The sequence below is a fragment of the Pleurodeles waltl genome, chromosome 12, assembly GCF_031143425.1.
Source record: "Pleurodeles waltl isolate 20211129_DDA chromosome 12, aPleWal1.hap1.20221129, whole genome shotgun sequence".
Lineage (NCBI taxonomy): Eukaryota > Metazoa > Chordata > Amphibia > Caudata > Salamandridae > Pleurodeles > Pleurodeles waltl.
Window position 1 is genome coordinate 512,960,679 of NC_090451.1, and position 12,939 is coordinate 512,973,617.

Here is a 12,939-nt window from a genome sequence, read left to right on the forward strand (position 1 = left end):
GTCTTTGTCTCCCCACCGGTACACACAAGCTGAAAGGCAGCGTAGCGTGCATGTGCTGAGTGGAGGAGATCCCCTAGGGTGGCATAATACATTCTGCAGCCCTTAGAGTTCTTTCCTGGCCGCAGGGCCCTTGGTACCATGGGTACCTTTTACAAGGGACTTAACTGTGTGCCAGGGCTGTGCCAATTGTGGAAGCAAAGCTGCATTTTGGGGGAAAGAACACTGGTTAGCAGGGTCCTACCACACTTTCAATCACAGTTGGCATCAACACTAGGCAAAAAGTGGGGGGTAACCATGCCAACAGTAGCACTTTCCTACAGCAGCATAAGCCTAAACTAATTTTTAACAACATGGTTTAAATGAATTAAATCTCTGGCATTGCTAGGCAGCGCACATAGTGGTCATCTTCAAAAGTGAGGTTTCAAAGGCAAATAACTACATGTCCTAAAATTACACAATGGCGCAAACCCAGGAAATGATCTGAAAAAGAAAGAACGTATGCCAAAAAAATACCCTCTGATGAAGAAAACAGAACTAGATTAGCATTATTCCTAGAGTTGTGCACTGAGAACGTGCGCAGTCGTAGTGGCGTGGAGGAAGAGACATTGTGTAGCAGTTAGCATCGCTATGAAGAACTAACAGTACCTTGATCAGCAGCTCACCACAATGACAGAATAAAGACTAATTGAGAACTTGATTAAATATATAGAGCCAGCAACACAGAGTGAGAAGGAGGATTAACTGATAAGGATTACTGTCAGACTGCCAAGCCGAATGTTTCAAAATATTGCCATTGGAAGGGTGTGATATCATTACAAGGAAATCAGGCAAATAGACGGCTACTAAAATCTCCCCTCTTAAATGAAAGACAATTAAAAAGTACACATAGAAACGAAAAATAAAAATAGAACATAAGAACCCTGAAAACGACACAAAGAAGAACAAAAGATGATCATTCATTTATCCAATAAACCTGAAAACTCTCTCTAGTACTTAACTCACTTCTTTACTGTGGATAATGTTTGACCTTCAGCCCAAACTGGTTTTCTTCTTCAGCTACATGCAGACCTCCACCATTGAAATCCTTGTTGTACAGTGCTGTCCAATATCACTCATCGTATCTCTATGCGATGGAAAGGTCCATATATACCTAGGTGTAGCTTCGGGAGTGGGAGTGTTTAGGGTCTTACACCCCGCTAACAAATGTATTCTGTAGTAAATAGTTGGGGTACAGGTGCTTTAGGTCGGATATGGTGAGGTGTTTGTCAGATTTCAGTTGGGATTTTTACATACACATACAGGCAAAATACACAGATACTCTTGTCTCTGTTTTACAGGTCCTAAAATCAGTAATTGTTGAGCTATAAGTACCCCCCACAATCTGCACTCCTCCCCTTTCCTATTACTCCTTAAGGGACCCCTTCCAGTCCTGCTTCTTGTACAACATATTTTAACCAGTGTGATTGTTGGGAAATCTGAAGCTCACCTCCACCCCAAATCTTATTAACCAAGTTACGCCCCTGCTTATATACATCAGATTGCTTTACCTACTCACCTTCACATTCAAACCAGTGGTCATGTGTCTCTCGCATAACTATCTGTGTGTGGTGCAGAGCTATTGTAGTTTAATTGTGTTTAAAAACTTTTGCAATTACCTTCAGTTCAATATATCTGGAAATCCACTGGTCAACAATCCAGATTTGTGAATAAAAACATTGCCTTTCTTCAATATAGTTACTCTTTTAGAATATGCCTTCTTCGTTACATTCGTTCTTTTTGTGTCTGGGCATAGACCGCTTACCCCAGTTCTGGCACACAGCAAATGATAAGACAACACATGGGTTGTAGTCCAGTGGCTGTTGTGTGATAAATCCAGAGAAGTTCCCAAATGGCATACTGCTCATTCTTGCAGTGGTGACCGGTGACATTTGAAAGTGGTGGGTCCTAAATGGCTGTCCTGGATGCCATGAGATGTGTGAGCCCCAATTCTGGAGGTCAAACATAATTGCAACAGGCACAGTAACCCACTAAAACTACAATAATAAAATTTGCAATGCAATGGGTCTCACATTTGCTTGAGTTAAAGCTTAGCGTTATAAACTCCTAACCTGACTTTTCTTGCCACATAAATTGAAAATGAAAAGTAAAACAGTTTCACATAAGCGAGCCAATTCAAAGTGCCACGGCCATGAGCGTGAAGGAGACACACAAAAGGAAAAAGAAGTTTGCTTGCATTCAAACATCTAGGCAAAATTGCAATTAGCCATGTAACTGGGTCGATGTCCAAGGCGGTAACGAAACCACCCCAAGGAGGGACAAACATTAAGCATTTACCAGTGATAACAAACAATTTTTGAAGGGCAAGACCATTAACGAGTGATAGTGATGGGCGCGTGGTGGGTGTGGTTAAAAGCCCAAATATATAACAACACTTAAGAAAAGCAGCGCTTGCATGCTGCTATGCTCAACCTAAAAATGAGGGTCAAATACAAATATTTCCAAAAGAAAGAAGTTGCAGATATTTATGCCTGACAGACTAGAAACAAATCACAAGGCTTGCTAACACCCGTCAAACAATAAGAGTGGTGGACAGCAGAAAACACAGATTCAAACTTTCAGATTTCTGAGAGAGATGTTAGTATTGTATTGAGTAGCAATCTTTTGTGAGGAAAAGGGCAGCCATGTGTGGTTGTCCCACATAGAATCATTTTGCTGAAGTGAGACAGAATGGAGTTTTCATTTATCATAGACTTTTGGATATTCACTTGGCATACCCATCCTCTAGGTGTTAGTGGTCATTCAAACTCATCTTTGCTCTTTAGCCTTCACCAATAAAAACACCTGTTTTCTGAAATGGTATCAGCTAAAATCAGAATAGCTTGCTAACAAGTCTCGCTGCAAGAAAAATACCGGATGTGTGAAATAAAAGACAAAGTACATTTTTATATGTGGTGCTTAACCCTCATTTATTTCGAAATAGTTCCTATTTTTAGGCGATCTGGTAGGCACCAAATGGCATACATTGCTTCTTTGAAAAAATCACCTTTCCCCAGCTCTGCAGTGATTACGTCATTCTCAATTCACAGCCTTTCTCCCGCTCAATTGCCCGATTCACTGCCGCGTTATGAATTTTTATTGGAACATCTACTGCTGATTGGGGCGCACGTGCCATACATTCACACCTGTGTCCGCTGGCACAATCACCACAAACACGTGGAACACATGAAGACTGTTTTCAAAGACTTGCACGGAGACTCACAGGTGGCAAAAAGCCGCCACTTTTTCACCTCGGTGGCTCCCTTAGATATTGGGTCGAAAGTGATTGATCTTATGGCTGTCTTGCTGGTGCTGTTACTTGCAAAGTAACTGAACTATGAAATAAAACTAATTGGGTCCTTTATTTGGAGGCAGAGCCCCTCCCCCCCAAGAGTATGGGTCTCTGTGAAACAATACGCATTGTGAATAGTGTAGTGTCCTGCTGGACACGTTCTAGTGTTTCACCAGCCACTCGGCTGAGGGCTGGCTTTAAACTCATACCCCACACCCATCCAAGACAGGCTTCACCAGTCAGGTGACCCTGCCAATAAAAAGGGCTGGGCGCAGGTGCACAGGGCCAGTTCCTACAACCATGCTACAGTGTCTTTCTGTAGCATGAGGGCCTAGGGCCCCCAACACTACAATAGCAACGAGTGGGTTCGCTCCACGCATGAACCGGCTGCAGCCCCGTCACCCCTCGTAGGAGAATCCATAAGGCTCAAGCACTATTCGAAGTGTGCAGCGCCACCCCCGCACAGACATCCCGAGAGGCCTGCAATGGTGAGGAGGCTGCTATGGCCTGTGAAGGAAGAGAAAGGCGCATTGAAGCCCCAGCCCCGACGGCACATGACATGGTAAGGGCTGTCCTGCTGCCCATCTCTGCATCTAACATGGGGTCAAATCCCTAGCCTCTCAGCCTATCGTACACCCCAGGGAGTGTCGCCCCAACAAGGAACAGTGAGCAGCATAGCGGCCCGCAGCACTGCCAAGACGGCTGCGGCCGCCGCAAAGAAGAAAGCGCTATGGTGCCGCCTCTCACCGAACGAGACACGAAGTGCCCAGGGCCGCCCCCCCCTTGTCAGCAAAATAAAAAATGGCCCACAGCATCAGGGAGGGCTGCCGCGACGAGGACGTGGTGCTGTTGCGCACCAAAGAAGAGTTAAATGTAATGCCCAGGGCCGCCCACCAAAAATGCCATGAGACCGGCCTGCAGCCGTAAGGGAGCCGCGATGGTGCCGTCGCGCACCGAGAGCATTTAAAAAAAAATGCCCAGAGCCACCCACCCTCCTCAGCGACGGCCCGCAGTGCAAGGGAAGGCTGCTGCGGCCGCCATGAGGGAGCCTCGTAGGCGCTGCCATGCACCAGAAGTAAAGGGAAAATGTCCCGGGGCTGCCCCCCCTCACCTAGACCACGAGGGATGCCAAGCACGCCTGCGACGGCCTACATGAGGTGTGCCTCTTCACCACGAGGCTGTACCTTGGAAGAAAAAAAAAGAGTGAGAGCTGCTCTCCCCCCTCACCCCCCCCAACCACAGCCCATCCAGCAAGGAACCTGCCTCACACACCACAGGGCTGTGTGCAACAAATGGAAAAGAAAAGAAGAAGGGTATAGGAAAGGAAACTGCACTTACCTGCAGCCCAGAACACGTGGAACCAGAAGCCCCCACCAGCTTGATGACCTGCTTCCAGCCAGCATGCTTTCCTCACAGCCATCTGTTTTCCACAAACGAGGCCCGTTGTGGGAAAGTCTGTCTTTAACCTGAAAAGAAACGCCACAGTGGCATCTAGTGGCCAAAGAATGGTACTGCACCCTATCTCTATTTTAAAGCAGGAAACAAGCACAAGCAACAGCAAGTTGCCAGCAACACCCCCCAGAAAATGACTCTGCAAGACCAGCAGTGCACCCACGGATGGAAACGGCACAGAAGACTGAAACAACGTGTATGACACTGCACAGCCAAGGAGAAAACTGCAGCTGTCCTAGCCAAGCTACAACAGTGAGAAATGGACTTAAGTGCCACGCGAGGCATTAAGGACAGCACGCATGGCCTGTGCAGCCCCTGGTGGCTGTCTGCCACCACCTCCGAAAGAACGACACATGCCACATCACCGCAAGATAGGAGAGGGACATGTCAGGCATCTACAGAGGACACCCAGAAGGAAAAGAGACAATGTCAGAGGTGCACAGAGAGCTGCGCCACCGAAGCTGACAACACGGGCAGGAGCCTGAGAAGATGGACAGAGCACCTGCGAGCATGATGTAACGCATGGGACAAGAGGCCGTGCCAGCTGGCCACACAGCAACAGAAGATGGCCATCATTGGCCCATCATTGAGAAGGTCAGCAGAACTGACCGACCCTGCCAAGCAGATGGAGGCAGGAGTGAACGCCGCAACAGAGCAGTCTTGTGGCGCAAGAGTGGCACCATTGAGCGAAGACTCGGAGGAAGAGAACATGGCCCTCCTGCCATGGAGCATTCCACCAAGAAGATACCAGAACGGACCAGACCGGCGAGAGGTCTGCCAGAAGAGCAGATCAAGTCCTACTGACAGGACTCAGCCTGCGACAGGCTGCGACTGAGCTAGATGCACCAGCTGAGGTGCAGTGATCGGTCCATGTGACGCAGCATGCGACCTGTGGCACGACCCCACATCAAGGATGAAGAGCAAGATGCACCAGCAGAGGTGCAGGGGAAGGTCCATGTGACACATCATGCAACCTGTGGCACGACACCACACCAAGGAGGAAAGAGGAGAAGAGAGCGTGGCACGACGCCACAACGAGAAAGGATGAGAAGAAGACAGGAGTGTGACAGACCGTTCACACCCCAGATCAACTCCATCGTGGGTGCACAACCGGAAGGAAGAATAGCGACACAACTGAGGACTCGTGCGAGCAGATAAGAAGGTATCCATCAGCACAAGACAGCCACTGGGGTGAGCAGACATCACTGAAGACAGCTACGCGGGTGGACCCCACGCTTCTCAGTGCAACCGTCCTGCCGCTTGTTACCATCTGCTTGGCTGCAATGGCATCCCTGTGGCCAACTGCACAGGCCACACAAGACCCGCCAGTGGCCACGAAGTCCATCAAGTGATCTTTCCACTGAATAAGACGCTGCCACCTGTTTGTTCTGCAGAACGATGAAAAACAGATCATCAGAGTTTTGAAAAGGGTCGAAGCGTGAAAATTCTTGTTTGCAAAACATGAAAGATAACCTGGGTCGGATGCTGGTCTGCTACTGTGAGGCGCAAGGTAAACAGTCACATGCACCAGCAAAATTAGTCACTGGGGGAAATGGGCGCTGTGAGACAGACACGACCACAAGGAGAAGCATATACAAGCACAAGGGAAGCCATGGACCTAGACAGAAGCAGATAGTGGAAGCAGTATGTTTTTCCCTTGGTGCATTGCCACCCCTTGCTCTTTTCCTCCTTTCTGACTCATCTGTTTGGAGTTCTTGCTTGCACTTTGTGCTGTGCAGGCTTCAATCATTCTCTATGTTAAACTCTTTCTCCATCGCTTCCAATAGTCTGCGCACTGCCTTACCTTCTAGGCTGTACGAGAATGTAGTTGAGGAACTTCTGGTTCACCTAACCAATCCTGCAGCTGCTCTCATACTATTTTCAGCATGAGAGAAGTGTCAGGATTGGAAGGAGCAGGCTAACTCAGCACTTCTTTTTGAAATTGTTTGCCTGTGTCTGAAATCCCCCCCGGCTGTTTAACGCAGCTGCAGTGGTGCAATTTTAACTGTGCATATTGGAGTGGCCGTCGCAAGACAGCCGGCCAATTCAACATGTGCACTGTGCACTTTACTGTCCTTGCTACTGCTGTCAATAAATAAGCAGGAATAAGCCCTTCCCCTCTCTGGCATGCTCATCAAAGGACTGGTAATGACCATTTTATTAATTTAAGTTGGTTTACTGCTGCGCTCGCAGCTCGTGGGATGACGCTTCACCCTAAGGGAGGAGTCACCGGTGCATTCTTGTCACATGCTATATTTCCTTGTATGCCTACTTTTTCATTCTTTCAACTCAACCATGTAATTGTGCATGGTATTTTTTCATTTTTCATGGTTTATTCTAGAAAAATCACCACTATTTTACAGACCAACTGGACATAATTGTCTGAAACAATGGACATTCCCATCCAAAATTAACTTGCAGAAAAATGACGCTGTCAGTAGATGGGCAGCATGTATTTCTAATCAAGTAACATAATCAGTTGTGTTATATCAGCAGACAGCACACCAAAAGGGTCTTTGAATGCCCTGTCAACACACACTTTTAAATGTAGTTCTTAGCTATGCACAGCTCCCTCAGTTAGTGGACCGTGGCTCACTTGTGCATATCTTGTGACTGACCAGACTTGGCATTGATGCCTATTCTGCGAATATGTACATTGCAATGTCTACTACATGCCTGAAAGGCCTTACCATGCGTAAGAAACAAAATACTACCACTGCCACCAGTGGTTGTACCCTTCTCCTATGCTTTATGTCTGGGCATACTCCCACAAACATATAGGATCTCATTCACAAAGGTAAACGTAGACCTGAAGTCTGCATTGAGACATAAAGTCGAAGGGCCCAATTCACAAAGGTAAACAAATGTGTACTTGTGTGGGTTCACCTTTCTAAACGTCTAAAAGGGTCTAAACGTAGACTTCAGGTCTAGACTTGGATTTCAGGTCTAAGTTTAACTTTGTGCATTGGGCCCCTAGTACTTTGTGTATAATTGTGCTGCAGTGAGATATATGCCAATATCTGACATGATCCTCTGCTTTATTGTTCCCGATATATGCACTCCAGTATGGTTCCAGGGTTTTCTAACAGGCCACATACCAAAAACACATCTGGGTATTAGTTGTGAACTGTGAACCCCTTATGGCAACAGTGCCTGGCATGAAAGAATAACAATCTACCTTACATAACTATCAGCCAAAGATCCAGCCAAACACCTCTGGCTAAATGTGAAGACATGGCAGTGACACTAGCCACACAAACTGACCCTACAGTGAGGCTACTGCAAACACACAGTTCATCACCTGGCCAGAAAACTCTTGGATCTGAAGAAAAGCCTAAGACAAAGCTACACCGAACTAAAATTTAGTTCAACATTTAAACCGACTATGCAGAAACACACAAGATAATAAAGTCTTTTGGTACTACTGTTGGAATATTTTACTACCGTGAACAGTTACCTTTGGATTAGTAAATTAGAATATGGTAAGAACACCCATGGAAGCCACCTACAGGTTTCAAGCTCTTAAAACATCAGCACATAATTTGCTGTCATGCGTCCAGAGGCTGTTTGAGATAATCTGATCAAATGTCATGACTTTATCCAGTGGGGGGTACCGGCACTCATTTTTCTGATCTTGACCTATTTTTCATCATTAGGCTTTGACTCAGAGCATGACGAGAAAAATTTGTAAATGTAAGAAAAGGGAGAAATAAGGAGAAAGGGCAGTGACATGCATCCCATCATCATCAAGGGACCTGGTGGGCTGTGTGCCAGCCAGAGGGGATTTAACTCCTTTGGGACTATTTGAATCCTAGTCTTGATTCTACCTCAGACCTCTTTATTCCCCCCGCTATACTTTCTTTGTTTATCTTCCTCTTGCAGGTTTTTTATCGCTGCTTTCTCCCTCTGTCACTGTTTACTTATCTGTGCATGAGGGGCGATGGCAACTCCCTTTCATGCTGTGATTCAGCAGTGTATTTAGAGTCGCAGAGAGGACCAGCAACGATGGGAAAGGCGCCTGCTAGTTTCAGGATCAGCCGGAAGAGTGCAATTTTTCTGCTTAGAAAATTAAATAATACTAACAGATTAGGTCCTCAGCTTTCAGTAATGACTCAGTGGGGGGACCCCGAATTCCAATAATGATTCAGTGGGGGTCCCTGGGTTCCAGTAATGATAAAGTGGGGGTCCACGGAAGTCAAAAGGTTGGGAACCACTGATCTAGCTCAGTCAGCAGCCACCTCGCTTTGCTAGCAATATCTTAAAAAATTTAGCACAAATCGCCCCATAAGTTAGAAGTTCTAAAGGTGAGGCACACATGATGGGTTTTGTGTTATTTGGTGCCTATCATGTCCCACTACAATGTCTGTTATGTATGCGGTGATAGACCTACATTACTATCATTGTCATCTGAATCATGCAGTAGGTTGAACTGCAATTCTGCAAGTATGTTGTCCCAATAGATGGCTATGGGATATTTACGGAGCCCTAAGATATACTCTCTGTGCAATGCCACACTTTCTGCCTGTGCCTCATTGAGCAGTGAGTGTTTCCAAACAATGTACCTTGGGGGTTCTGACGATTTCCATCTTCGCGTGATGAGCTGTTTGGCCATTATAAATCCCAAGTCAAGAAAACAAGAAGTCACTCTTTGCTTCTTGCTTCTACGATACAGCCCCAGCAAACTTGAGGCCACGTTTTGTAGGTTTGCACGCCCTGTGCATGCTGCTAAACTGGAAGTAATGGTGAGCCAGTAAGTGTAGAGTTTGGGACAAGCCCATAACATATGCAGCAAGTAGGCATCTACTAACTCGCATCTCGGACAGGCCGCCTCGGTTCTATGATAAAAACGGTTTATACTATTAGCAGTAAGATACGCCCTATGTAGCTGGAAAAGTATAAACTGGGCATTACGAGATATGAGCTTTGGGCCCTCTAGCAGGGCTGTCCATTGTTGGTCTGTGCAAGGGTGTGTTAAGTTTGCTTCCTAGCTTCGTCTTAAATGTGGGAGTGGGGAGGCGGTCTAGATACGAAGGGGGTCGGCAAACTAGCTTATGGGACATCTCCCATGCCCCAAGACAGGTAAATACTGAACTGTGAGGTGTGTCAGTGGTTCAGTGGAAAGGTCACCCCAGTGTCCCTCTAGTGTAATGAGTAAGGAATTGTACAATAGAAATTGTCCTGGGGTAAGTCACCCTCCGTTATCAGTACCTCAGTTGAGGCTAGGGTACCATCCTTGTATATGTTGCCTAGTGTGTGTGTACCCTTGCAGCGTGCCATGTTGTAAGTTCTGTTGCTAAAGGGGGACCCAGGGGTCTCGGTGTTCACAGCAGGGCCAAACCTGGTGCGTAGGGAAGCGTATGCTTAGTGATACTAAGACATTGTCAGTAGCATCGATAAGCTATCCTTAGCAGTAATGAATCCGGAGCTTGCATGCATGTACAGGGTTGGAACAGGTGTAGTAAGGCTGATAAACTCCAACTAGGTTACTATGTGGCCGTGTCCTGCAACTGTGATCCTGTTAACCATTGGGCTATCCATTGAATTTGGGCACCTGAGCAATAACGTTCAAAGTGTGGAATAGCCAAGCCCCCTCTATCTGTTGGTAGGTGAAGTTTTGTCAGTGCCACCCTGCGCATCGATCTGTGGCAGATAAAGTCAGGGATCTGTTAGTCAAATGACCTGAAGAATGTGCTGGGATATAACTAGATAAATTGGTAAAAAAAATAGTAGTCTGGACAGAGCCACCATTTTTAGTTTGAGGCTAGACAGTGCTTGCGCTGTCGCTTAGCTACCTCCTGTAGATGGTTTGTGAGGTTTAGCTCCACATAGTCATTATGTTTTGTGGATGCCAGTGTCCTTTCAAAATCCTTGCTTGCTACTCGGTAATCGTACTCTTTGTCCCACCTTTTATTTCTTTTTGGTTTCCTCCCAGATGATCGGACTAACCGCTATCTAAATACACTGCTCACCATTTCAAGCTGTGTTCAGGGACTACTTTGATCTTTCATCTTAAGAACTTAAGGGAAGTGCTGTGTTTCTGAGCTCCGTTGTAAACAGGTTACATTTGTTATTTTATTGTTGCTTATCAGCAGTGCCCGTTACACAGCTGCCGTGCCTTACTATGGCGGGCACGCGCCACAATCTTCGCTACACAAGCGCTGTGCTTCATGTTAAAGAGCAGCTCCCGCTTTCTTGTTTTCGAAATAGCTATCGTAGAGCTCGCAGGCTGCGTTCCTGTGCCACCCCCATCCTTGGGTGTGTTGGATCTTTCACACGGAGAGATTGGAATGGTGCTTCAAGATATGTCTGTATTATTGAACTAATCTAACAACTACAGCAAAATAACACACCGTGTTATACAAGAGCACAGAGATCAACATACATTAACACTACAGCTGTGCAGGTGTTCATGTAGAATAATCAGTCTGGGACGCGACGAGGATGCTAGTGATATACTTCACCTGAATACATTAGTTGAAGCTTGGAACGTGATGCGTGGGCTCTACGATAGCTATTTTGAAAACAAGAAAGCAGCGGGTGCCACGCTAAAACATGAAGCGCATTGTGCGCTTTTTGGTTTTCAAAATAGCTATAGTAGAGCTCGCAGGTCGTGTTCCTAGACCACGCCCAGCCTTACTGCACCTCCTGCTCCATTTGCTCCACCCCCTCTCCGGACTCTCTCCCGCCAGCATTCATGTCTTCCCAGCCCCAGTATGGTCCCTGAGCGCACCAACCTTGGACAATCTCCTCCTTCTGCCAGTCACAAGAGCTGTCAATCCCCGGAAGGGCGGACCAGAGGAGAGGGGAGTAGAGATGCCAAGAGGCAGCAGAAGACAAACTCCAGCACCCCCTGGCTGGGGATGATCTCTTTGCAGACTTGCATTGTTTCCTTCAAACTTTAAGTAGAGACAACATTCCCTTGTTGCACAATAAAGCTTTGAAACAACTGTGAGTGTGATTTTGCTGCTCTGTTTGGCTCTCTAGCCGGAATCGCTCTTTTATTTTCTGTATTGCGATACCTTCTTTAAAAGTAGAATTTATAAATGAATGAATAAGAACTGCGCAAGAGTGACGTCTGGGTGACCTATAACTGTCACCAAGGTTAAAATATTTTTTCTTTGGTAAATAACCCGCAATATCCATGTATTAATGAGTTTACTTGAAAAACCCCCAAAGCGCAGGCTTTACGACACGGATACCCATCCAACTGCCCACAATGCAAACAATAACATTCTGATTACACATCAAGTATTCTGGTAATGAATGTCATGCGCAGAGCAGGCCTTACTACAGTGTGCCGTACCTTGGGTCTTTTGGTTTCTTACATGCAAAGTACAGAATAAGTGGCGTCTAAGCCCATGTAGAGGAACATCAAACATTGGCATAAACAGTTTATTACTATCCCCATGAAGGTATGCATGGAATCACCAATATTTCATTAAGATGTTTTTAAAAAAATGATAAAATCACCTTAAATATACAGACGTGAGGTATAACCACGCAAACTAGTTTTTTCCAAAACCCTGCAACAGCAGGAACGTAAGTAATAAGCAGCCAAAATAGAATATTTAGCAGCAGGTCTAGCAACAAAAACATGTCCTCACGGGCTTCTGTGTAACATAACATAACATAGTAACATAAAATGGCCGTTTCTACAAGCGTGGGAAAGGACTTCAATATTGGCTCGTGCCTTAACTTCAAAGGCTTTGGATCCAATGATGAACAATTGTTTATCTCCTTGGCCCACAAATGTCATATGAGGAACCTGTAGAACGTCTTGGTCTAAGCCTGCGGGGCCACCTCTTGAACTGTGACGTAGAGCAGTAAACCGCACTAACGTCTGACAAAATGATAGGTTTGGACTGTTGTTCAAATATTACATTTACGGCAAATGCCTGCCATCGACCTCCCTTATGCTGCGAGAAAGCCTACAACCGATTGGTTTGTAAGATAGCCAGGCCACAGTTTTTTCATATTTCAGGATATTTAACCAAGAGACTGTGGCTTTTCAAAGATTCTAATTTAATTGAGGGTATGTGGACCCCGCACAGCCCTGGGCACTCGTATCACAGCACATGCTGCACCGCTGATAGCTCCACACTGCGACCGCTGCCTGTCCTCTCTCCGCTTGAAGCTTAAGGGGCTTGCTGCAGAAGTGT

At 46.1% G+C, this 12,939-nt stretch overlaps 1 protein-coding gene across 3 annotated transcripts in view; it reads left to right on the top strand.

The window, feature by feature from the left end:
* The window catches only part of LOC138268029 (adhesion G-protein coupled receptor G1-like), a 360,820-nt gene that overhangs the window by 295,982 nt on the left and 51,899 nt on the right, over positions 1-12,939 (top strand). Inside the window, exon 1 of one of the 3 annotated variants that reach the window (XM_069217354.1) lies at positions 4,548-6,290. The exons of the other annotated variants lie outside the window; for them this stretch is intronic. Within the exon in view, the coding sequence (XP_069073455.1) occupies positions 6,242-6,290 (49 nt within the window). The 5' untranslated portion in view covers positions 4,548-6,241. Of the gene's footprint in view, positions 1-4,547; positions 6,291-12,939 lie in introns of those variants that run through there. 3 annotated transcript variants of the gene reach the window in all.